General features: G+C 44.3%; 1 protein-coding gene across 1 annotated transcript; it reads right to left on the bottom strand.

Annotated features, from left to right (window-relative positions):
• Positions 1-914: 914 nt before the first annotated feature.
• LOC142584236 (lysosomal acid lipase/cholesteryl ester hydrolase-like) lies at positions 915-25,663 on the bottom strand. Its single transcript, XM_075694386.1, has 4 exons — positions 25,517-25,663; positions 12,237-12,308; positions 5,647-5,715; positions 915-1,194 (listed from the first exon to the last, which is right to left on the bottom strand). Exons 1-4 carry the CDS (start codon positions 25,637-25,639, stop codon positions 949-951), a joined length of 510 nt encoding a protein of 169 aa, XP_075550501.1. The 5' UTR covers positions 25,640-25,663; the 3' UTR covers positions 915-948.
• Between the last annotated feature and the right edge of the window lie 1,898 nt (positions 25,664-27,561).

Raw genomic sequence — 27,561 nt, forward strand, 5'->3', positions numbered from 1 at the left:
AAACTATTTGGAATATAAACAATAAAAACATGGTTAGTTGTCAAGATAACTTTGCACACCATAGAGAAAAAATAACTTGTTATTATATCAGTGGAAAGCTCAGTCGATTGAAAAAAATGCTTAAGAGAGAGGGAGAGAGAGAGGGAGAGAGAGAGAGAAGGGGAGGGAAGACGGAGTTTAGGCTGTGTAAGTACCGGCTGGCTACCCTGTGCTGGAGAAAGGGGTAAAACTAATAAAATGAGAAAAAAAGGAAATAGAAAAATTCACACAGCAACGCGATGCTATGCGCAACATCATTCAAAGACGGTCGCACATTTCGCATGTTCGCAAAAAAAATAAGAAAGAAACGCTGATGAAAGCTGAAGAGCCACCGGTGCCAGGTTCTTTTACATCTGTAATGCACACACATTTTATTCACCAGTGGGAAATATGACGACAACGCCAGAGTAAGCGTTACCACTGTACGACTACTCCGTGATGCTTCACTAATAAGTTGCAGCTCTTGCAGGCACTTGCAGCTGACGTCGACGTTTGCGTATACTGGTGCGGACCATTTTCTGCTATGATCCTGCGAAGTTCCACAACAATTTCGGCAGAACCTAGGTGCGCTTAAACTATGAGCATCTAAAGCCTGCTAATCTGGATTCTCACATCCACCCTTCTCCCTACAAAAAAAGGAAAGAAGGAGAGAAAAAAAGGAGAAAACAGAAAAAGCATTTCTCTAACTTTACGTTTTAGTCGCTTACTTATGTCGAAATCGCCTTTTTTTTTGGTATAGTGCGGCCTGAACTCTTAGTCAGGTAGCGAGAAAGAAATGACGTCTTACTACCGAAAAAAAAAATAAATAAAGAGAAGCTGTCTCGTTTATTCTCTTGCCCGAAATCAGGAATTTGGAGTTGTGTAGACAGCGTTCGTTGTGCTGGCCACGCCTTGCTCCAGTTGCTCTTGTTAGATCGGATATCCGGCCAGGAAATCCAGCAGGTTATTGAAGAGGTACTTCCTGCTCGCCAGGCCGATGAAAAAGTGCAGGTGCGTGAAGAAGGGGTCGCCGATGTACCACTCCCGCTTGACCCTGGCACCTAGTGCACATCGCAGCTCGTACACCTCCCTCGGCGTCACGAACTGGTCGCCCTCGCTCCAGAAGATGCCCACGTCCGTGGTCACGCGCGACAGGTTGTACTCGGGCGGCTTGCGCTGGTGGCAAATGGTGTTCGGATTAGGCACGACGAAGTGGGACCGTTTCTTATTCCATTTTAAATATTAGTATACACCAGCTGCCTCTTGACGGCCAAGGCAAGAGGGGTAACGAAAAGCACAGGTTTGCATATTGAAGCCAGTGCGAAGCCACACGTAACGAAATTTGGATGCCCACACATGCGTAGGAAGAAAAGCGTGGTGAAGGTTGTTGCAGTGTTCGTTCTCGTCAGCACCGACATAATGAACATGGTTCTCGTGTTAAGCAACAACAACCACACACAAAAAAAATGTGGGTTCGGTTGCACATCCATCTGTCTGCACATATAGCTGTAAAAGCAACATCTTAAAACTAATAAACAAAGCCAAAAGGGGATAGAATTCAGTAACGACATCATCTTGAATACTTGACGTCTAACTGCTTAGGCCGCATCTCGTGTTGATTATGACCGATACTGTATAGTGGATGTATACGAGTTCCACAAGTAAGGTAAGAAGTTTATGAAAAGCAAGTTTCAAATTTTGTGGTAGAGATGATTGCAAGCTAACCGACGAAGAGCATGCTGCGAGACCGGAACTGAGGCTACACAGCGTGCATAAATGTTTGCTGCGACTATGTGATGTCTCGTTATTAATTTACCGTTATACATGCACGGTAACGCATGACAGACGTGTGCACACTAAACATTTTTTCAGATATTCTCATAGAAACTTCTCCACTCAAGAAAAGAAGAAAATCTGAAAGCCTCCCAAAAAAAAAAATAATGCCGCGGAGCGCTCGTCTCACATCCCTGTAGAGCTGGCTTACTTCCTGACCGGCCCTCACTGTAATGTTACAGTAAATAATTCCATATCAGCGCCATCTTGGATCTATAAAGGACCTGATCAGGCGATAAGCAATGATGCTTATTCCCTCTCTACATCAGGTGTGTGCGAATAGGAATCAAATGCGAATAGTATCAGCAGCAAATCAGATCAAATATTTTATACTTTTTGAATAGCTCGAGCAATGAAAATTCAATTCCCTCCTTAATACAGAGCAATCTACACAGCCTATTATATTCACAACGTAAGCAACCTTCTGTAATTAGCCTGGGAATTACGAAGCATTGCTAATTGAAAGCTCAAATAAAGCGCTGAAAAGAAATATGCAGTTTGTTCGCACACTCAGGCCTCTTAGTGGGTGCAAAGAATAGTGGTTTAGTCGGAAATGTGCGGCATACTTAGTGACGTATAGCGTGTTCTGCGCTTTTGCATCAATCTTATAATTGGTCGCCCGTAGTTGATGCTCTGAAATATTTGAAAACTATTCAAGAAACGCTTGTGTTTACGAACAGTCACTATATATAATTATAGTCTAAAACCTAATTCAGTTTGACGATATTCGACCCGTCATCCGAAAGATTCCAGCGCTGTTACACCCCGTATACTGCAAGCCTGAAATTTCTGGAGTACAGCTGTAAAGCTCATGCACTGAAATTGGCAATTCACAAGCAGAAATTCACGTAGCCTCCTGTATTTGTTCTTCGCAGTGCGAGTCGCAACCGGCCGAATTTTCTAAAAGTATAACGGCTCCTTCTCCACCATTCTCGATTAGCGCTTTTTACCGCGAGGCGCTAGGACATCTAATTACGCAAGAGAACTGCACGTTACTTTCAAACAATCATTTCATTCTACTGATAGTATCGCATAAGAAACCAGCAATGGGCAGGCCGTTGTAGCACTCTCATCATCATCGTCGTCGTCATAATGTTTTTCACTTTCACTTTCCAATGCTTTCATTCCAAGAGCTTCGAACGACGTAATTGAAGGCTGCACAAAATAAATGATACGCTGCAGTGCAATGTACACTGATACATTTACATCGCAATCATTCTAATACACAAATATATAGCATATTAGGCTATTAGCACGGGGATCGGGGCATTTCTATTAGACAAATATGAAAGCCTAGCGGGATCAGAGACCAATACGACTGGACTAACCGTTTGTGTTAGTCAAGTAGGTGTATAACTGTGGGCTCTAACAGGTGCATTAGGTCATTCATGTCGACATGCAAGTGAATTGGGAAACTACAGCGTCTGCTTGGGGAATCGTGTGAACAGCAAATGGCTTCACTATTTCAATTCCATCATGCTCCTTAAGGTTTGCAAGTCATAAGCTAAATAATACTTTTGCCCACCGGTGGCCTCATTGGTAATCTTAAAGGGACACTAAATCAAAATATTAGGTAGAGCTATATTGAAAGATTAGGCGTCTTTACTAAAAAAAATCTCTATTCGTAGCGAGATTAGAGCTTTTGTGAGCGAGAGAATGGCAACAGCAATGGGAAATTGGAGTGGTTTCTCCTGTTTTGGACTATAGCACCTCTCATACGATGTCAGCACTGGCTTACTGACACAAAGCCGCACACAGCAACCTGACACGGGGGGGGGGGGGGGGGGGTTCCATCAGCAAGATCGTTTTTTCACCGGCGATTCTAATCTAGGAGAAGCAGTGGCACCTTCAGTGGAAATGTTTTACGCGACAAAATGGTATATTAGCAGACAGAAAACGAGCATAGACTTCTAAGCCTATCGATACACAGTTTCATGTTCCCCCTAAGTGTCCCTTTAAAATGTAGCCGTGATGGACGTCGACTGACACCCTGTATTGCCAAAACGGTGTCCCAGTATTTGGTGCGCAGTGCTCTTCAAATTAACTTATAACCTTCGTTTGAAAACCCTTTGCATGGCTCACGCATATACATATTAGCCTAATGGGCACCACCCAAGGACTAATACGTAACCTATTGACAAATTTCTACGAGATTAGCACATCATTAATAGGATTAACGAAACAAAGTGTGAGAATTATATTATTCTATATTGGAATTATTGCTAGAGATGAAAGGAGAGGACCGGTGCGTGATTATATATATATATATATATATATATATATATATATATATATATATATATATATACACACATATACATATACATATATATACATATACATATATATACATATATATACATATATATACATATACATATACATATATATACATATATATATATATACATATACATATACATATATATATATATACATATACATATACATATATATATATATATATATATATATATATATATATATGATGGTTATTTTAAACCATACAGATTTCTTTAAAAAAGTATTGCACAGCGAGCGTGGTGTCCTTGCAGGTAAATTCTTCGAAGGGGCGGAAATAATTTGCCACTATTAACCTGGACATCAGAATACTGCTTATCAAAACAAAAACATTATCTTTTTCATTTGGACCTCGGAGGGGGTGGGGGTTACTAGCGTCTACATGGCAAATTTGGAGGCAGTCACATTTTAATATGCCCCTCATTCTTAAAAACATCTTGAAAATAGCAACAAATCCAAGAAATTAGTTAGGAAATCTCAACGCTCAATTCATGGAATATCGAAAGCGAGGAAGCCGCGAGCGCAGAAAAGGCGGTCCCGCTGTCATATCCAACGCAAACGCCCCCTGACGGCTCGTTTTGCATAGCAAGCACCTGCCGGGATGTGCTGTATCAGTATTCTCCGCTACATTTCATCATCGAAACTTCGTCTCACACTTCGTCACGGGGCGTTACCATCTGACTTGGCTGCGGCGCGCACTTGGTTTCGATACTGTTTGCATAGAGCCCTGAAATTCGATTATGAATATCTCGAACAATTCTTTGACATTTTTTAGGCGTATGAGTGCATTAAAATAAGACTGCGCACAAATTTCTTATGAAATGAACTGCCTCCAAGCTCTAGCAAAAAAAATATACAACAATTTTTCGTTGATTGGTCTTCTGATACATTTTGAGCGGCAAAGTTTGTCCGCCTCGCCGAAGAACTTATCCGCAATAGCGCCACGTCCGCTATGCTAATAGCCCCTTCATAAAAAATCTGTATGGTCTAATAAAAACTCCACGCATACATATATAGTGGGAAATGCTGCATGTATAATTTGCTTGCGAGCCTTTTTTATTTCCTTGGTACCAATAGGTCTGAAATGTTCCATCTTCTCTGGCTCAAAGTGAACACGCCAAGCCTTTCCGTCGTCTGTTTTCCTCTGCCGCCAAACACTCTGATTTTCAATGATCTAATTTCATTTTTTGGCATCACGCTTGTAGTCTTTGGAATTTGAAACAATAATGCAGTTTAGTTTTTTGTGTCGCAATTACTTTAAATGGGCAGTATTACCAATCGAAAGTACTTCTTGAACGCATAACAGGGCAGCGCGAAAAACGAGGTCGATGAAAGGAAGGACGCACGCAGGACAGGCGTCCGTCCTGTGTAGGTTCCTATCATCGTCGTTGTATTTTCGCGCTGCCCTATTAAGTGGTCAAGTATGCACCAATTAGCCCTACCAACAGCTTTACTAAACGTAGTTGAACGCAGAGTGTCATCTTAAGTTCTCACCTGTCCATACACTTGCAGGTTCTTCGATGACCCGTAGTCGAACTTTTGAGGCCGCTTTGATCCTACGAGCTGTTGCAAAAAAAAAAAAAACAGCAAGTAACTGTAAAGTCGAGGCGATCACTGATTTATTTGCATCTGTACATTTGAAATGGGAACCACTGTCCAACTTAGTCAACTCACCGAGGTAGCTCAATGGCTATATTGTTGGACTGCTTAGCACGCGTTATACGCCGCATCTAATATAATTTAACTCGAGTTAGTCCAGCATATTTCCAGCTTTTTTTTAAGTTTTACCCTAATAAAATTACCTTAGTGCAGTACATAGTATTTGAGGTATTGATCTTCCGTTACACTGTAATGGCAACCAGTGTAACCAAATTCCAAATTCATTGCTCTCGTTTTTTCTATCCAACAGTGTGTGGGCTGAACTGCGCTTTGTTTCCATGGTATCCACTCTCTTCGTAATCCCTTTAAATGCTCCGTGAACAGATGAACCCACCAGGAGGTCGTAAACTAGAAGTGATAATGAAAATCATGTGTTATTGTAAAATGATTCGCATACGTTGTAACGCACATTCAGTTTTAACGGCTATCCGAAATAAATTTTAAAGCAAGGAAATTGTCCAACAAGTGTTCCAGTACAGTAGGGTGCGTGTTGGGTTTTCGTTTAGCGGGTTTCCTGCTAAGGCTTTTGACAGCAGCGGTCTACATTTGGCAACTATTTCAATTCGGTCGCCGTATTGCGGGCACCCTGACACTTGTAATAGTCTGGATTATAATTTATTGAGCACCTGGACTGCTTTTGAAAATTCAGCCATGGAGTCCATATATGTGGATAGGCACGGCACAACTCCCTGAACTATGAAAGACGATTAATGCTGGTGTCTATTCTAAACAAGATGAAGCTCCAAAAATTATGTTAGAACTAAATTATAACACACAAACACACGCACGCGCGTGCGCACGCACGCACAAACAGATTCTAGCAAGTATCCATTTGGGAAGTGTCCATCCTTAAGCGAAACTTTGTGGGAAAGGGGCAGTAAGTTCACAAAGAAGGAAGCAGCGCAAGACAGCTAGCCGAGGTTCGGCCCCGGGACTTACAGGCAATATTATACATACATACATACATACATACATACATACATACATACATACATACATACATACATACATACATACATACATACATACATACATACATACATACATACATACATACATACATACATACATACATACATACATACATACATACATACATACATACATACATACATACATACATACATACATACATACATACATACATACATACATACATACATACATACATACATACATACATACATACATACATACATACATACATACATACATACATACATACATACATACATACATACATACATACATACATACATACATACATACATACATACATACATACATACATACATACATACATACATACATACATACATACATACATACATACATACATACATACATACATACATACATACATACATACATACATACATACATACATACATACATACATACATACATACATACATACATACATACATATTCAATAGGAAACATGGCACAACATGCGTCATCTCCGTTCAACGCATGACAACATCTTCTCCTGCTTGAACACCAACAGAATACTGCTGGAGTTAGAATAAAAAAGAAAATAAATAAAGAGTGCTTCTGCAATGTGATCGCGCTGAGCTGAGCACAGCATTGATGTAATTGCAAATCAAAGCTTACAGCGCACTCCTCAATTCCAGCCCCCGCCGTTCACAGTGTCTATGCTAAGCATGAGGCCGCAAGTTCAACTGGCAGACGCGTGGCTGCCACATTTCCATGTGGCCAGTTGCCAATGCACCCGTTCACTTAATTTATTTCCTTCGAAGAACGACATATCGATATGAAAAACCTCTTGAAATTCTTTGATTGGTACGGGTAAAATATGCGCTTCGAAATAGGTTAAAGGAATTTTCACTTTTACGCACATAACCGTTTATATTAACAAAGTGGAGCGAATTTATCCCATTGACACCAAATAGTCGTTCAAAAAGTGGGTCCTGCGTGTGCCATCGAACCTCTAGGGTCTCAGTGTAAATTTCTTTTACTAAGTTATTTTTTATTTAAATAATTTCGGAGCCCAAAGGCAGTATAGAAAGGAGTGGGGGAAATGGTAAGACGTGCAGCTAACAGCAAAAAAGTTACAAGGCATCTTGTAAAGCGATCTTGAACCCATGGTCATCAGTTATGCTATGTTAGGGCAATGAGTCGTGGTGGGGCGAGAAATTCACATGGTTTTACATCTAGTTGTATCAAGTGTCATGAACAATTTACTACACCATTCAAGTACCCTAGCCGGATTGCGTTGCAGAATAAGTTTATCGGCCATAGTTAGGTTTTCTGATAAACTACATAGTCATCGTCAAACAGTTGGACGGTTGAGGAAGAAAGGCAAGTAGGAAGGTCATTAATAGAAGTCAATAAGAGCAGACACACCAGATGTTATGGCAGAATTAAGGAAACAAAAGCTATTAGCTATCACACACCGATCACTGGTATAGAAAAATTCCTTAATGCATGCAAGTACACTGGAGCCTGTGTTAAACTCATTAAGCTTGAAGACAAGTATATCATGTGAGACGCAGTAATATGCTTTAGCAAAATCCAAATCAACACAATCATTATCACAGTCCTAAAACACGTTAATGAATAAGTCGTTAGGAGAACATAGAAATTGCATTTCGAACGAAACTGCTTTACGGAATCCATGCTGACAAATATTTAAGAAGGAATTGTACTAAAGGAATTCGATGAGGTCTGAGTATATTATATGATCTAAATTTTGTTACTGGAAAGGATGTTAAGCATATGGGATGGTAACTTTTGGGGGAATGTACATCACTAAATTTATGCCCAGGGACCACCTTCCCGACCCTCTAGTCAGAGGACAGAGTAGGCATCTGTAATGACTGTTCAAAAAGCTTTGACATTATAAATGAAGAATAAACTTGAGTACACTTCAGCATTTTTGATGAGGTACCAGCTGCACCGGTTGAGAGTTAGCCTTTCGGCACCAACTGAATCAATAGCGATGGGACGCATTGGTAAGTGGTAGGTTTTTGGTGTATGCAGAAATACTGTGGGGGTGCTCTTATGAAAATGAGTAACAAACACATTGTTCAGAACATTGCATCATTCTCTTTGAACTGCGGAAATATTAGATTAGATTAATGGAACGTGTGTGCTTTCAGTACGGTTAATATTGCTCCAAAATTTACGGGGGTAGAACACCGTAGCATAGGCAGGGTTTGATTATCAAAGAATTCCTTCTTGGCTTTTGAAAGCCTAGTACAAAATTCTCGGTTAAGTTTATTATGGCAAGATCAGCGATCGGTTCTGGCTGTTAATTTTGCTCGTCGAAACATCCGATTCTTTATGTGGCCCACGCGCTTTAACATGTTGTTAAACCACGGACAGCGTGGACTCGATTAAACTTTTTTTAGGTGTAAAACAACCAGTTAGAGACAATAGTTTTTTTTAAGCAAGCAGCTATCATCAGTCGATCGCTGCTCAAAATCGGCAGAAAACCGATCAGCAAAGGCCTGCAATTCCCTATTCATTCCAGTAAGGTCTGCTTTGCTGTAGCCTTGGATGATCCTGTTTCTTTTTTTCTTGTTGGAAACCCGTGCCTGTAGAGTGAAGCGAATTATAGAGCGCTCCGTAGTTCCCGGGTGAATCAGTCAAGCAGGAAGCTAAGTTTGGTTTAGTGGTAAGTATAAGGTCCAGACCATTAGCGGAAGTGACAGTTATTGGAGTTTGAAGGTGAACGATCTCAGTTAAGTTGACGTCCTGACAAAATGTTAATTATTTGCTTTCAGCTTAGTTGTGTTTTAAGAAAACCGAGCCACTTCCCCAGCTGATGTCTGGAAAATAGAATTCGCCAAGCATGAAGAACAAAGAGGTGATTGGCAACATCGTGCAGGTCATTACAGAAGGACAATGATGCACTGGTGGCCGACAGCAGACACAGGAAAGCGCCACAATTCCATCGTGGAACAATAGTACTGAATGTTTGCGTGTGGTATAGGGTAAATAAGAGGCTTAAAATTAGTTTGTAACTAACTTAACTTCTGTGCAACAAGCCGTTTATTTTATAATGATCGGCAGACAGTTCAGACTGCTTATGCATAGAAATGTGGTGGCATTAGAATCATTTCGGTTAAATGCTTCTTTCTGCGCGTTCCTTTTCTGTTCAAGCTCCCACCTGCGTTCTTACTGCCCCTGGATAAGGCCAAATCAAAACGCGCCAAGTGGCTAAACGCGCTAGCTTGCCTGCGAGGAGTTCATACTACTCAGCGGCCTTAAATTCTACAATAAGCTCTTTATTTTACACACTCATTTCATACACGCATGACGTGGCGCCACCTCCTTCCCATTGGCTGCACCGTCACCAGCCCAGTGACGCACGCACTAGGACACGCCTTTACTCAGCCAGGACGGCAGCGACGTGACGTGTGCAAATACGCACGGACTTTCAGTCAATCGGAACCGCGTAGGCGCCGTGGCGTTTATGAGTGCAGCAGAAATTTCTTTGCGGTAGGTAGCGAAAATATTATTCATACTAAAATGAGCCTTCAGAAAGTGAAAGCCTCCGACAACCTCCTTTAAGGAGTCTCAAGGAGCCCGGGGTTCATCTCTGACAGATGACGACACAGCTATTTCTGGAAACTAATTGCGGTGGTTCTCTTAGAAATGGACTGTTTACATCATATAAGAAGAATAATCGGAAGGGAAGCTGCCTAACACAAAGGTGAACTAGGACAAGACTCCCACTTTCAAGAGGAAGAAAAAGGTTATCATGTCGCATGGCCTAAACATGTGCGCTCCAACATAAGTAGCAAACACACGCTGGAAAGCTTGCAACCTAAGCCGCGAGCAGTGAATACCTGTAGGACATGCATAAGTCGAGTTACTAGGAACACATTGTGAGCTTCAGCTTGGCTAAATATGGACATGTGCTGTCGCTGCCAGTTGTTAGCCTTACGTTGTACTTCTGCAACCTCCGCTGACCAGTGTGGATTACTGTTGCGATAATGAGAGCCAGGTACACCTAAGGCTTGCCTCCACTGAATAGCGCTGAAGTGGGTTGGCATCGTACAACGAAGACCAAATCAAAACGAAAACCGTGAACTCTTCTAAAAGTTTAGTGCTGCACCAGAAGCTCAGCAAAACTGTTGCGTTATGACAAGGGCATTCTCAACACTGTTCTTATCAGCGCAAAAGAAAGCTATGTCATCTGCATAGGCAAGTACGCGGATCTCATTGGATTACAATTTGAACACGCGAAAGATATGATTCTTCAGAATTCGCGCGCATATTAGTTCTAAGTACAAAGCTGCACTCATAAACACATTGTTTCTGTTCCCCATTATCGTGCGCCTTATTTGGAACGTCATTAACCAGATGTACTCAAGAGTGTCCGTCGAATGAACATTCCTCCAGGGATCACAACTCCTTTCTTTGGGCTACATCCGGCTACCCTTTCTGTCAAAACCTGGTTACAAAAATGGGGCTCTCTCGTGCCGTGGTCGACAAACAGTCGCTTATGTGCACACGCTTAAATGATTCATCACCGTTTTGTAGATGCTACGGGCAGCCCTGTTCTTCCGGGACATTCTCCAAAGAACACTTACAAAGGATTTAGATGTCACAGCATACCCAATTCGTCTCCTATCTTTTAAAGGTCCCTTTGATCCACCATATGACACGTTCATGGTATTTGGCCTATATAGCCTTTGGCGCAGTACAATGCGTGACAGGCACGAAACTGTGCAGCCGTGACTTATGAAAAATACATAAAATTTAACGCATATTTTTAAGTATGCGAAATAACATACAGGATCACATTAATTGCCAAATTTTAATCGAACGTCATGTATACATCAGTGCCAATAAAAAAAAGGCCATACACTCCTGCAGAACACTAAACCTTACACTTAAATACAAGGTACATAATTGTCCGGAAAACTGACTTGGGAAAGCCTAAACTTTCTTATTACATAATTACGACCAGTAAAACAGCTCTAAACAACAGGACGAGGAGAAGGACACAGACACCAGCGCTGTCCCTCTCCTCGTCCTGCTGTTTAGCCCTGTTTTACTGCTCGTAATCATGAACCAACCAGCCCAAATGCGTACGTTCCTTTTTACATAAAATAAACACATAACCTATCTGTAGAATACGCGAAACTGTGGGCTGCCCATATGAGTAACTATGCTGCACAAGAATGGCAGAAAAGTTTATCTGCATAGGTATTTCTGTAACTATGCTGAACGAGAATCCCAGGAAAGTCCATCTGCGTAGGTATCGTAGTAACTATGCTGCACAAACATGGCAGGAAAGTTTATCGGCATATTAAAGCCGTAACTATGCTGCACGGGAATCGTAGGGAAAGTTTATCTGCATAAGTATCGTAGTAAGTATGCTGCAAAAGAATAACAGGAAAGTTTACCTGCGTAGTTATCGTAGCAGGAAAAACAGCTGCGTTACTCACTTGGCCAAAGTGTATGACGTTTTTCGTGGAAGTCCCCGCAGGAATGTGACACAGGTAGACAGTGGTCCTTGTCTGAAAGAATCGGTAAAGGTAAAACAGCACCGACGTGGTGAAGCAGTCCTCAAACATCAATATTAGTAGCGAAGACCGTACCAAGAACTTAGCCAATGTAAAAATAACAAAAGTATGCCATAAAATACGAAAAATTCCAGCTCGTAGAGACATAATAAATAACGTAATCTGTGCGTAAAAAAATATCGTTCGTCATGCACATCGTCTCAATAATTGATAAACAAGAAGCTGCGTCTGCTTTTCTTTACGACTACAAATGTCTCCAAGCCGATGGCGTGACTAAGTCATGCACGGACGCATCAGCGGAAGTTGATTGCATGCTCCGCATTGTGAATTCATTAGCACTTTCTGAAAGAGCTATAAGCTCCGCGGTGAAAAAACAAACAAACTTGGGACCGTCCTGTGCAGGGAAACGTTAATCGCGACTTGAAGTACACCAGCGAATCATTCTGGTATACTGGGCTGAAAGCGTGAACCGAAGCATAATGGCGGAACTGCCATAGTGCTTCACACGTATTTTCTCTTGTCTACCGTCGTTATATGACTAATTTATGATACTGATTTGCTGCCACGGCTGTGTCATTAGACGTATAATTATAATTATATTTGGGGTTTTACGTGCCCCAAATATTATTATTTGGGGCACGTATAATTATAAGAAAGCCGTTCGGCGTCTTGTTTACCTAAGGATGCAGTCCCGAAGCTGGTGACCCCTTTCGCTTACAGCGCTGGACGTACCTTTACTTTTTTTTCCTAAATTCAGTGCAGACGTTCAAAAGGCATTCTTGAGGGTTTACTCCTTGCATCGGGTAGAACGCGCTGCAGTGATCGATACCAACACTGTTAAGTTGCATGTACATGTTACAATAAATTAGAACCGCGATAAGTTAGTCTGCTATTGTAAATGTTGACTAAAAAAGAGAAACGCTCCTGTAACTGAACTGTCTTCTATTTTTGTTATCTTTGGGAAGATAAGCAGTTTCTTGGATTTCAGCAAAACTATGCCTAAATAACAAAAACAGTAAAAATGCTAGAAACCTCGGAATTATATTGCGTCGCCAATAAAAGCTCAGATGGATTTGAGTTGCCTTTTTCATCATTGTGATGCCGTTGTGGTCGTTACATCATCGTCATTCCAGCTTTGACATTCAACTCTCGTCATGTCATTGTTGTCAGGCCATCGTCGTGATACAGTCGTCATGTATTTGTTACACCCCCGCTTTGATGCCGTCGTGGCTGTTCCATTGTCATCACTCCAGCTTCATCATCTGACTCTTGTCATGCCATCGTTCTGACGCCATGGTCATCATACAGGCTTTGGATAAAATCTTCGTCACACGATTGTCGCCACACATTTGTCGTCATGCCATTGTCCTCATACCGCTATCATGCCATCGTCATCACGCTGTCGTCACGTTGCAGTTGCCTCCATGCATTCGTTGATATGTTTAGGAATTCTGTCGCGGTCGTTCGTCGTCATGCAAAGTGATTGTGTATATATATATACCATTGCCGTCTCGCCGACATCGCCATACAGCATTCGACGTTCCATTGACTTCAATCATTTTTCGTCATCCTATCGTTCTGAAGCTGTCGCCACTCAATCGGTAATTATGCCGCCGCTGTCACGCATTCATCGTCATTGCGTTGTCGCACCGTCGTCATCCCGCCATCGTCATCATACAAGATTCGTGATACCATCGTCATCGTGTCATTTGGTCCTACACTAATCATCGTCCAAATTATTCTCGCACCGTCGTTATGCCATTGTAGTCATAAAGTCGTTGTGTATTCGTTGTCATCGCATATCGAACACGATACGCGAACGACCGATGAGGGTTGATAAGGGCTTATACTGGTCGGATTAAATTACATAACATTCGTAATGACACCGGGCTGCGTGGAGATGAGAAATCGCCACAACGTTTACACATACTTAGACAACTATAAGGTGAGTTTCTGCGTGATTTTTTTGTGACTCCGGCTTGTCTATTTATTCTTTCAATTACCCTGCGCTTGTTTGCCAACTTTTCTCACCTTTTCCTCCATCCCGTATACACTCTTTTGAGGTACAGATATTCGTACATTTTCTCCAACCAGTTATTACAGCGGAGATATACATATAAGACTAGGATCCTGAGATTTCTTCGCCTCCGCAGCCTAAAACTCAACCGATCGCCGCGGGCGCCACAGGGTTTCTTGTAGCACAATCAGATGGCGCTCGCCTCTGCGTATCGTGCGTTGAATGAGAAGGGATGACGAGCGAGGAGAAAGTTGACATGAACAAGGGACTGAGGCAGGGGTGCCCTTTATCCCCCCTGCTGTCTATGATGTACACGGTGAGGATGGAAAGGGCGCTAGAGGAAAGTAATATCTTGTTTGTCCTTTCTACATACAGGAGCGCACCACAGTAGAGAAGCAGCTTCCAGGTTTGATTTATGCGGAAAACATTGTGTTTCTTGCTAACAAGCAAAGTGGTATGCAACGTCTGGCTTATATCTGTGGACGAGAAGGTGAGAATTTAGGATTGAGAGACAGAGTTAAAAATCAGGTTTTATGGTATTTCATAAAAACAGTGAAGGGATAGATTACAGGGCTAGGAAATACCTTGAGAAAAAGAATGCAAATACCTCGGTATAAGGTTAAATAAAGGTGACAGATATCTGGAGACACAGGAAAAAGTAGTAATACGGAAAGGAAAGAGAAATGCAGCGGTAATGAAACACAGAGCGTTGTGGGGATTCAATAGGTACGAGGTGTTCAGGAATATGTGGAAAGGTGTAATGGTTCCAGGACTTACATTTGGAAAGGCAGTTGTTTGCTTGAAGTAAGGAGTACAATCATGATTTGATGGCAACCACAGGTCAGTGGGACGGTTCGCATTGGACACTCACGCGAACGCTAAAAATGAAGCTGTGCAGGATGATATGGGCTCGACAAGTTTTCAAGTAAGAGTAACTGCAGGTAAAATTGATTCGGTACAACGACCTCGGAATAGGGAAGAAATGTGTTGCTGGAGTGTTCAGATATTTGCACAGGAAGAACACTGATTCATGGTGAAGGAAAATAACTAGGAAGCTTAACAGCAAATTTGCGACCTGTATAGTAAGTAACATGGCAACAAAGAACGTCAAACGCAGAGTCACAGAGGCTGAGACAATCTCATGGATGGCGGCAGTGGAAAACAAACCTGCTTTGAATATCTACCTAATAGGTAGATAAAGATATAGATAGATAGAGATAGGTAGATAATAGGTAATAGGTAGATAATAGGTAGGTAAAATAGGGAAAAGCAAAATCAGGAACGAAGCATTCTGTGGTAGCTCGAAGGGAAGCTCTTTACTTTTCGAAGTGAGATCAGGATGCATTAGAACGTGTACTTATAAAGCCAGTACAACAAAGAAGAAGGATGCGCATGCTGTGGTAAACTACGGAAAAGATGAAACGAAACACGCTTTATTTGAATATGAAAATATCTACCCCGCAGTCTATTTAGGCTCCTCTGGCCTCCTGAAAGCCCTTCGATTCTCCGATAGCAGTGGGAAAGTAAATGTGTCCGCTGCAAAGAGATTACTAGGAGGGGATCTGAATCTTGGTGGTAAAAAAGCAGGGAGATCGCAAGCAAAGGAGGCGCACAAAAACAGAGTTCTCTCTCGACGCTAGGAATTGCTTTTGTTGTTTTTTGTTCGTTTCTTTCTTTTTAAATATTTGTACGACAAAGTTCACCTTCGCGCATAGCTTTCGCTGCAAGCGTTTTCCCGTAATGATTAGGGCTGATTAAGCTGCAGTTGCGGGTAAGCCGCGACTGTAGCATACGAAGCAGGGATTGCCGTAACTACACTTTCATATGTAAAAGAAGAACCCGCCTAGCAAATGACTTCATCGGTGTTCTAATGTTCTAATAGGCTATGTAAAGGCCACGTCTAGTTAGGGCTCCCGCAGAGCAGCGTGAACGCAATGAGTGGCAACGGGAAAAGCAACGTCAATAGGCGCAACGACGTCGTGCTCAGACTGTGCTGCACGCAGCCGTTACTGTCCAAAGCAAGCCACGCACAGCTAGCACGCCTGAAGAGCTGCGCGAATACGATGAGCGACGAAAGGAACAGCGAAGACTACATGCACAACGAGGCCGTGCTGAGGCTTGGCAGGACCCAGTTCAAGGCTACGGCACACTGGGGCGCGATCGCAGATGGTTGTTCGGCGCGTTCGTTCGGTTACCGGCGCGCGCGATTGGCCTACTCCACAGCGACGTCACGAGCCGCGGGGCGCGGCCACGTTTTTGGTGACGTCAAAATGACGGCACGCTCCTGTCAATCATCCTCCGACCGAGCATTTAGTCTGCTAGGCGCCAACGCGACGGGAGTTGAGAAGTTTGGAGCGATCATCGCTCTTTAGGAGACCGGCTTCGCATGGCGCGTCCGGTGGATTGGATTGGATCCAAACGGCAGTTTCGGCAGCCGATTAACACGTTCGGATCCAATCCGTAGTTTAATTTGAGAAAAATGGCGCTTGCGTTAGGAACTTCGGTTCCTAACGCAAGCAAGGAAATAGAGCGGGTGGAGGTGCGAAACGCGTTTGAAAAAATGACAGAGCGCGAATTAGGACGTCGCTTTCGTTTCTCGAAACAAATAGTGCGTTGCTTGTACAGAGAAATTGCCCATAATCGGCTGCCAGCGAGCCGTTGGAATGTTGTTGCTGCCTATTGAAAATTGCGCCAATGTTCCCATCGTTTCTTTTTTCTTTTTTTTTTCTCGCTATGCGCGACACCACCTAGGGACGACGCGGAGAGACTAATACTTATAAATTGTAGTAGTCACACGTATTACTACTTTAAAACGTGTTTAAGCTTGAGAAGGACAAAAATACATTATTTAGATAAAGATTTCATTCATTGGCAGACGAAAGACATTTCGTTTTGTAATATACTGTCTGCAAACAGACGACAAAGGAGGGAAGTAAACTTCCGGGGAGTTGTCTGCATGCTGATTGGCTGCTCTCTCCGCCCCGTTCGCAGAAATTTCGCATACTGCCACTGTGTGACGTTGTAGCAACCGAACAGAACGCGTATTGAACAAAGATCTCCGATCGCGCCGCTGGTGTGCGATCGGAGATCGTTGTTCGGCGCGTTCGTTCGGTTACCGGCGCGCGATTGGTCTACTCCTCACCGACATCACCAGCCGCGGGGCGCTGCCACGTTTTTGGTGAGATCAAAATGACGACACGCTCCTGTCATTCATCTTGCCACCGAGCACGTCGTCTGCTAGGCGCGGAACGAGACGGGAGTTGGGAAGTTTGGAGCGATCAACGCTCTTATGAGACCGGCTTCGCATGACTCCTCTGGTGGATTGGATTGGATCCAAACGGCGGCTTCGGCAGCTGAATATCACGTTCGGATCCAATCCACAGTTTAATTCGAGAAAAATGGCGCTTGCATTGGGAACTTAGGTTATTGCGCTGGCGTTGCTCGAGGAGGAAGGAAAGCGGGTGGCGGAGCGAAGCGCGTTTGAAGAAATGGCCGAAAGCGAATTCCGGCGTCGTTTTCGTTTCTCGAAACAAATATTTATTTTATTTTATTTTTTATTTACATGTACCTAACAGGTCTTCGAGATGGCATAGGTAAGGGGGGAAATACGGTAACACATTAGTATGCAATCGGGAAAGAAATAAACATCAGCATAATGAATGCGGTACGCATACAACATGGAAAATTAATACAATAGCAAATACAATATGTAGAGCAATAACAATAAATGGTAAACAATAACATAATAGCATAACATTGTAAACGCTTTTGCATGTTATACAGTAGTAAGTATTGTAAAAAGATTGGGACCACTGAAGTTCTTTAACTTGTAGAAAAAATGCAGGAAAATTACAAAAGGCATGATGTGTTTAGATGGTTGAAACGGCATATTGATCGGTTAGCAGATTGCGAAATGCAGTGTGTTTAGATTGGCAAGCGATGTTATCTGGTAGAGCGTTCCATAAACGAACCGCACGGGGCAAAGCTGAAAAATTAAAAGCGTGTGTGTTGCCATAAATTCGGGTGTAGCTGAATTGATTGTTCAGTCATTGTGACGTCGAGGATTCTTCTTTCAGGTTTGATAAGGTTAGGCTAACTGTGTGAACAAATCTATGAAATAATAATGGAAGGACAATATCACGGCGAATAGATAGTGGTTGCAACGAAAGATTGATTTTTATTTGGGTTACACTTGACTAGTTACTATAATTTTTTTAAATGAAACGGCTGGCTCTATTCTGGATGCGCTCCAGCAGTTCGATGAGGTAATTTTGATGAGGAGACCATATACAATAGGTGTACTCAATTTGTGGCCGTACAATAGTTACGTAAGCTAGTTTTCGTAGTGGTGAAAGTGCACTTTTTAAGTTGCGGCGCCGAAATCCTAATGATCTGGAGGCGTTAGCTGAAATGGAGGTGATGTGTTTAGTCCATGAAAGATTGTGCATAAGGAGCACTCCTAAGTATTTATATTCTGTGGTGTCGTCAAGTGTGTTAGAATCCAAATGATAAGAAAAGTGAGAGTTAACAGTTTTTCGAGAAAAGGAAACTACTTTGCACTTCGACACGTTTAGGGACATGCGCCACGTAGCACACCAGTCACTGATATATGCAAGATCATTTTGGAGTGCCGCGTGGTCAGAGGAAAGATAATCGAGCGGTATACAATGCAGTCGTCCGTAAATAATCGTACACAAGATGATATATTGTTCGGTAAGTCGTTAATGTAAATTAAAAAGAGAAGAAGTCCAAGTACACTGCCTTGAGGTACACCAGAGCTGACGTCAGAGAGGCCAGAGGGAAAGTTAGCAACAACAGTGAACTGTTCGCGATTAGTAAGAAAATTACGAATCCATGATAGGGTTAGTGAGTCGAGTTTACTTGCTGAGAGCCTTGATATCAGGGCACTATGTGCCACATGATCGAATGCTTTCGAGAAGTCCAAAAAGATGCAGTCAATTTGTTTATTCTTGTTCATATCAAAGCGTAAGTCTGACGTGAATTCTAGTAGTTGGGTTTCGCAAGAAAATCCTTTTCGGAAACCGTGCCGTTTCGGGTAAAAAAAGTTATTACATTCAAGATGAGAGTATGTATGGAATACGATAATGTGTTCCCACATTTTGCAGCAAATGCATGTTAGTGATATAGGATGGTAATTATCACTAGAACACCTTTCTTGTGCGTTCATTGTGCGTTGCGCGATAGTGCGTTGGTTGTACAGCGAAATCGGCCCCATGGTCGGTGCCAGCAAGCCACTGGAATGTTATTGCTGCCTCTTAATATGTGCGCCACTGTTCCCATCGTTTCTTATTTTTTTTTTTCTACTCGCTGTGCACGACACCACCTAGGAACGACGCAGAGAAACTAATAGTTATAATTTGCAGTAGTCACTCGTTTGAAAAAATTTTTGAGCTTGAGAAGAAAAAAGTACATTCTTTAGATAACGATTTCATTCGATGGAATACGAGAAACATTTCGTTTTGTTGTATGCTGTCTGCAAGCAGAAGACTAACGAGGGAAGTAAACTTCCAGGGAGTTCACCGCTTACCGATTGGCTACTTTCTCCGCCCCGTTCTCAGAAATTTTGCATACTGCCACTTTGTGACGTTGCAGCAACCGAACAGAACGCGTATCGAACAAAGATCTCTGATCGCGCCCCTGGTCTATCGGATCACATGATAACACAGCATCGTTGGGGTGAATTGGAGCCCATTTTTATCATAGTGCACGGCTATTGGAAATTATCGCCTTTGGTTTCTGCACACTTCAATTAGTCATCCATTGTAGCAAACAATTTAGAAACACTGTTTCTGGCAAATATTGACTTTGCATTTGTGGATGGTTAATTAAAAGATATATTAGGAGTCTAAATTATTTTTTATCACTTACATCCTTATTCAATGGCTAACGATAATACGAATAATATATTCATATGAAATTTGAAGATTATCCAGAGCAAGTACGGAGGCTTGTCAAGGTGGGAATTGTTAGCGGTGCCTTTAGACACGGCTGCAATGGCAATGGGCGATCTTATCGAAGAGTTCTTGCTACGGTGACGCCAGCACCGCAGTATGCGGCCGCTGCGCGCTTGCAAAGCCAGCTTGTACAACTAAGAATTACAAAGTAGTGTGCGACACCAGTTTCCAGGCTTTGTGAAATGTTCTGTGAGACAGCTGTACCTCCACGGACAGCTAGTATACAAACATGAACAGCCGTGCTTTCACCTGATTTGCCCTCCCAAGTAAAGGATTTTCATTGGCAATATCAGTGGGGCATTCTACCTACAAGAGACAGGCTTGAACGCTGGCATATGGTAGCGAATTATAGTAAAGAAGTAGTAAAGGACTGCGTTGTAGCACGCACCTTCTGCAAGCTAGTTGCAAGAATGTTCGGAATATCCATCGTGCGGCCACCACAGCGCCGAAATCGGTTTGCGAGTCTCGTCTACTACAGCGCTAGGTACGTTTTGTGGTGCTTCCGCAACATTGCAGAACGATCTCGGCAGTCAAATAGAGCAATGTACCCCAGAATGCGAAAACTACGGGTGATAGTATGGGATCATCTTGAAGAACAATTGTTCAAACTCGGTGAAGCCGAGTTTCTTCGCCGCTGGTTTACGCGGTACATAACCGTCTCCCGAGGCAAAGTCTTTCTACAGCCAGAATAATGCTCAATTCTGTTGCCCGAGTTCAGACTGTATCTGTATGTGCCCCGGGTACCTTTAATAAATTCGGGTCTGACAATAATGCTTTTGCGTGGACGCTGTAATGAGTTTTGTTGTTGTTGCTGCTGTTGTGTGTGGCAAAGCCAGTGTCAAGCAGACACAATTTATTATTTCGTTTGCTAATCTGTTTTCTTTACATCAAGTATGATGTATTACATGTGCTGTACCTTATATTGTACTTTTCGTTCATACTACAGTTGTAAAGCGTGCCTACGGGTGAATAAATTTCCTTGTCAGCTACGACATAATTTGTTTGTATGCTTCGTTTCTCAAGCTGTTTTCAGCTCTGTGGAAGGTAGGGTCCGCTTAGCCAATTAAGATGGAGCGCATAAGGAAATTGTGTTCCTACGCGAAATTGTGTTCCTAAGCGCCTGTCACCCCGTGATAATATTGACAGGTGGCTCCTCCTATGTTAAAAGAAGTGTACTAATATTTAGCTTGTTTGTTTTTGTAAGAGGTGGCGCTGGTGTCTCTCTGATCTTCCTTTCTTTTTGGACAGGATACGCCCGTTCCAAAAGGACTGGCCACATTTCTTTTTCTACACACAAGAAGCCAAAATTAATCCGGAGCACTCCACTGTGGCGTCTACCATAGCTCATTGGAGACGTTATCGGCTACTTGGGGCAGGTACCGGCGGCGACACTGCACGATGCGCGTCGCTTCGATAAGCAGTGCATTCCGAGACCGTTTTTTATATCTGAAGCCGAGCTTCTTCAGCATCGTTTTGCTGTGAACACAGTGCTTAGCCTGTCATCCCCTATGAAACGCTGCACCACCGTGGCGAGAGTCGGAATCTCCCGTCTCTGGAAGCAGCTGCGCACCACCCTTCTCAACACGCTCGGGTCAAAACCGTCCAGGTTCCTTGTCCGCTCACCGCCTTTTCCACCACAACGCTTCTTCGATCACAACACTCTGCCCTCCTACTCTGTCTCCGTTGTCCACTGGTACAGCGTTCGCTCACTAACCTAGGTGAGTCTTGCAGTCCTCTTGACAAGCGAATTCAAGGTTGAACTGCCTCCACAATGCGCAAAATGGGTAAATAGGCAAAAGGGCAAATGAAAAGGCGCTATGTGTCTCAACGCGCTCGGTTGCCCGCAAGGCGTTCAAAACCGGAAAGGCCGCTCAGCGCCATTCAACTGGACATTAATGCTTTTTATTTTATGCAGTACTTTTATACACACATGACGTGGCACCACCACCTACCCATTGGCTTTCCGTCACGTGCCCGACGACCAGCCAGATGGCTGCGACATAACGTGCGTCATGACGCACGCACTACGCACCCACACTTATTAGTCAACCAAAACCGTGGCTCGTACGTGGCCTCAGGAAAGCGTCCTCGCGTGCCAACGAGAGCAAAATTTACCCAATATTATTTTCAAAGGCATTAATTTACTTTGTTTGCAGGAACCTCCCTAAGAACTTTGACGTCAATTCGAGTATTCTTGATGTGGTTTTACTCTTTGCCGTCGGCCATCTTTGCTAACATCATTCAGTCACGCCGCCAAATGCGACGCCGGATTTTTGCATAATGGGACATATAACTGACCAACTCGCACAAGTCTTACCGAATGGGGCGTGGAATGCTTTCGCATAAAAAAAAACGGCCGTGGCTTAGCTTGGTTAAGCCTGGTGATTGCGAAGCAATAGTGACCGTAGCGCCCCTGGTGAGAGGAGCGGGAGTTAGGCCGCCGTTGGTGGCTACCGCCTCGCCTCGCGACGGCGTGAGATGGGGCCCCGTTTTTACACAGCTGGTGTGACGTCACTCTAGGTCACGGGGTGTGACGTCACGCAGCGGGGTCGCGCTACAGGTCAATGGTGCCTACCACCGCTAGGGTGGCTAGAATTGGAAGGTGTGAAGACCGCGGCGCCGCCGCCATTGTCTAGGGAGGCCCCGCTACGCGTTCCTCCCACTGGGGTAAAATTTGGCGCTTCCGTCGGGGGCGCGGGTAGGGTGGCTAGCGCGGAGGCGCCGTGAGCTTGTCAGTCTGGTAGGCCACGGTGCAGTGCCAAGTAACTCTCGTGGTCGGTATAGTGCAGCTGTATTTTTCTCGCGTTTCCTAAATTTCGATCGCTTCACAACACAGCGAATCTAAGTGGCACAGAATGGTATGACGTGAAGGTCAGAGTGCGTGAGTGCTTCAGGTCTTGGGGCAAGCGTCGAACGCACGAGGAGCGTGGGGAGATTAAAATCGCCTCCGACGCGATCCTCCTGCTCTCGAGGCCACTGTCCGGCGGGCCTGGTGTTGCTTCGGCTCTGGCCTCACTCCGAAAGAAACTTCGTATTCTCCTGCAGCGACGCTGGGACGGCTTTAGGGCCACAGCCTGAGCAGAGCTGTGGGAAATGGAAGCGTGGTGCAGCAGAAACGTCCTACGTAGGCATCTTTCAAGGAAGAACACAACTCTCTTTTCCCTAATAGATCCAAGTGATGGTAGCATAGTCGACTCACCAGATGGAGTTCTTGCACTGGCGAGGCAGTTTTACATGACCTTGTGTGCCTCTCCAGTTGCCTCTCCAGCTGTCTTTCCGTTTGCTTCACCAGCTGAGCCGCCACAAGCGTGCGACTCAGCCATAGATGAGGACGAGCTATTTTCGGCCTTGAAGTCTATGAAGCGTAATCGCAGTCCAGGATCCGATGGTCTGACATTCGAATTTTATGTTAAATTTTGGACACTGTTAGTGAGGCCGTTCATATCACTGGTGAAAAGGCTACTCGGTGAAGGGACTTAGCGTCTCATCGAGAGGGGCTAATCACTCTCCTTTGTAAGGACGAGTCGAGGAGCTCCGATCTGAGAGCATGGCGTCCAATCACGCTTCTGAACTGTGATTATAAGCTCATAGAAAAGTGCCTGTGTACGTGACTCACACCAGTGCTCAGCACTGTTTTGGGTCCATACCGGGCATGTATTGTCCAGGGGCGCTCTACTCAGCTTCACGGTTTAGCAGTGAGGGACCTTCTCCTGTAGGGAAATACCAGGAAACTACCCGGTATTCTTCGCTCCTTCGATCAGGAAAAGGCTTTCGACATCATTAGCCATAAGCACCTTTTCCGTGTTCTGGAAGAGGCTGGTTTTAGTGTGGGTTTTCGGCAGATGGTCCAAGCTTTGTATTCTCGACCGACTTCTGCTGTTGTCATACGGGACCGCGTCTCGGGGGGCGGGGGGGGGGGGCTTCTGTACCCCTCAGCATGTCTATACAACCTCATTCAGACACTCGAGGACAGGTTCACTCGTGCATTTAGCACTACGCGACTGCACGCAAAAGTTGTGAAAAATTTCTTCTTTCTAGCAGCCAATGTGCCACAGATTGGCTGCAGGAGGCATTCCGCTGATCTAACAGGATCGGTGTCTAGGTTTTATTGTATAACACGTATTCACTTTTTCCTCAAAAGCTTAAATCAGTGTGTCATCCCCAACAAAGCCAAGAAGGTTAAGCCCTGCGTTTTGTAAAAATGTGATGTTATGCAATAACTGTGTTATTTCCAATAGACATGTATTAAGTCGCAAGCGCTTTGTACTTTCTAGAATTTCTTCACCACAGTGCTGATATATTGCATGAACTTCTTCCATTTAAAGTAATGTTACAATCCCAATATGTGACTTATGTGCGGGCGACACATTCAAGGTTATTCCAATGCGCTGGCCTTGCGCGGCAATTCCTATGAACTATATTTTCGGTAAGGCATAAGCGCGCTAATCTCGGCAAGAGGTGGTCCTAAAAACCGTCGCTGTGTCGGCTGCGTAGTCGATGCTCGCTGTTTCCATGTGGAATGAGAGCAGCGAAACATCATTAAATTCTCTCAGCATCTACAATGTAGAGAAAAAAGTCTGGTCAGATTTTAACGCATTCAAACGCAAAAACTAAGCGCTACCAAATAATTTTCCCGCTCGGAGGTATGCAGACGCCCCGAGAAACTACGGCGCCCTAAACGGCGCCCCGGCCGGCAGCGCCGTCACGTGGCAGGAACGCGTTTTGGGGCCAGCTTCCGGAGGCCGGTCTTCACACCTCCCCATTCTAGCCACCCTACCACCGCCTCGCCACGGAACGGGCTGAAGTGCGACCTAAAGTAGTATTGCTTCGCAATAAAAATGGCAGTTTTACCCGAAAGCGAAGCATTGAAAGCGATGGCACAGTTTAGCATCGCACTGAAGGCGTCTTAGGAGGCTGGCGTGATGAGCGTGCCAGCAGTGTTGCAGGTGCCGCATCTCCGATGGCGCACTAGGTGGGATTAATGGGAAACACACAGACGCTTCTCGGCGCTCTGCGGGTTCCAGTTGGACCTTGGCTGAGCTTGAAGGTCAGATTTACGGAACCAGCTATTTTCTGGATTTTTACAGGTAGTTGTAGAGCTATTGCTCTTAAATCGTGGCGCTGCCCCTATTTCTGAGACGACCGAGTCGCCTGCGCTTCTCAGGAAACGGCGCGCACTTGGCGCTCGACCTTTTAAGCGAATTGCTTACCAGATTGATGTATCTGCTTCCGAGGTTGTTGAGCCTGTCACCGAGGAAAGTACAGACGGGCTTGGCCACACTCCCGCACAATAGCCTCAAGAGGCTCATGAGCTGGAAGTCCTTGGGGAGCATCTCGTAGCCACCCGCCGCTTGTGCGAGACGCTGCGAGCACGAGGAATGCAATGCTACAACAAATGACGTTTGGTCGAGTTTCTACGTAAGCAGCTATGGCCGTAAAAGCGCAAGAGAAATGACGACGCAAGAGCGTACGACAGGACACGAGCTCACTTTAACGTAAGCTTTCATTGCTGATGAAAAGCGCTTTTTCAAGCACTGTCACAGAAGTTGGACACCTTTTATTTATTTGTGACGTAGGAAAAAATTGCTTTTTGTCGGGTGTAACCTTGAATTTACATTTAGCTCTTGCATTTTGTTTGGTGTCGTTGTCTTCCTTGCGCTTTCATTGCAATTAAACACTAATGAAATGTCTTCAGCACAGCAGGCGACCAGTTGCGTTGTTTCTGTAGGCGTCCTGCAACGGTCAGCGGGCGCTAAGGCGCTCTTATTTACCGCGCCAACCTCGCTGACCGACCCCGAGGGATAAGAAGAAAATTAAAGCACACCCCTATCAGCAATGAACCACGCTTCATCGCTCATCCATCCTCAGTGTCCTCAATCACGAATGCATCTCGGTCGCGAAAATGCCCAGACATGCGCAGAACGTGAACTTCGACATGTTCAGAGATCAGACACGGTGTTCTATCGACAAGTGATGTGAGGTGCCACGGTGGATGCGCTTCACGCTAGCTGCGATGCAACACGTGCTGTTCTACAGTACGCGAAGGTGTACTGCCAGGCTGCAGACACAACTGCACCTTGCCTAGTGCCTGCGATTGATCTAAACTCTCGTGTTCCTTCTGCCTCTCTCCTTTGCTCTCCCATTCTCCTGCGCACGTGTAGGGTAGCAAGCTGGATATAGTCTGGTTAGCCTCCCCGCTTTTTTTCTCCCGTGCTTTTACCGCTCTCTAGGCTGAGTGTTCAAGCGCTATACTTTCACTGTGAAAAGCTCCAACACAAGGTGCTCATACGCGACTCGCACACAGCAAAAGGAACGCAATGTCACGGTTTGCGGTGCATTAGGTACTACCACGGAAGGTAGACAGCAGGCTTAACTGTCCTTGCGTTTGGCACGCTAAAGAAAGGTGCCGATTGTTGATCCTAACGCTCCTCCACGCCTTTTACTACGATCTTCGGAGATTGGCTCGTCTGGCATAATTGAATTGAATTAAATTGAATTGAATTTTTATTCTCCTTGAACAAATACACAATGCACAACAATACACAATAATGTGGTCTGTCATGGTGCGTCACGCTCTGGTCTTGGTTATAAGAATCTGTGCCACAGGGGATAGCCGTTTGAGAAAAGGGTCATCGATATTAGAAGTCGGCAAAGGTAGACAAGTTCTGCGCAGCAAAATGCCTTTGCCATTTGGGCTTAAAAAATTCAAAGAATTACGACAAATTGTGCCGACTTTCCCTAACAGGAGGATTTTTCAGTCAGCTCATGCCTAGTCTTGAACAATCCGCATGTGCGCTTTCGAGAGTGCAACGAACTTAGTATAGTTCACTGTCCTCTTGAGCAACACAAGATATAGCATTTTTCTGATTTTAAATAATTATTTACCACTACCTAATAAACCAACACATGCTCGCTTCCTCAGCCAAGCCGAACGCATGACTGGGCCTTAAGCACGGTGGCCTTAAGCCACGGACATCGGTCGAAGACAATTCTCTTCACTTACATTTTTGCCGAAATAGCTTGCCGGTGTAAGCAATGAGGCAAATAAAGCCATCAGTGGTCATGACGTTTGTACTCACCAGAGGGGACTCCGCGTACGGGCCAAAGACCGCAAGTGGTGGCACTTCGATGTGAGCCAGCTTGTGGAAAGGGGCGAGTCCGGCGAACGCCTTTACCTGCGCATTGCCAGGTGGCACCAGCGATTCTCACAATTAGGGCGCGGATTAGTTCTTGTGTTTCCAGCGTGCTGGGCAGC

This window comes from Dermacentor variabilis, chromosome 6, assembly GCF_050947875.1.
Source record: "Dermacentor variabilis isolate Ectoservices chromosome 6, ASM5094787v1, whole genome shotgun sequence".
NCBI lineage: Eukaryota > Metazoa > Arthropoda > Arachnida > Ixodida > Ixodidae > Dermacentor > Dermacentor variabilis.

Coding starts and splice junctions, on each gene's coding strand:
- LOC142584236 (XM_075694386.1), bottom strand. CDS start 25,639: ATGCTCCCCAAGGACTTCCAGCTCATGAGCCTCTTGAGGCTATTGTGC. Junction 12,309..25,516: donor GAAGCAGATACATCAATCTG/GTAAGCAATTCG, acceptor CGATTCTTTCAG/ACAAGGACCACTGTCTACCT. Junction 1,195..5,646: donor ACCTGCAAGTGTATGGACAG/GTGAGAACTTAA, acceptor ATTTGCCACCAG/CGCAAGCCGCCCGAGTACAA.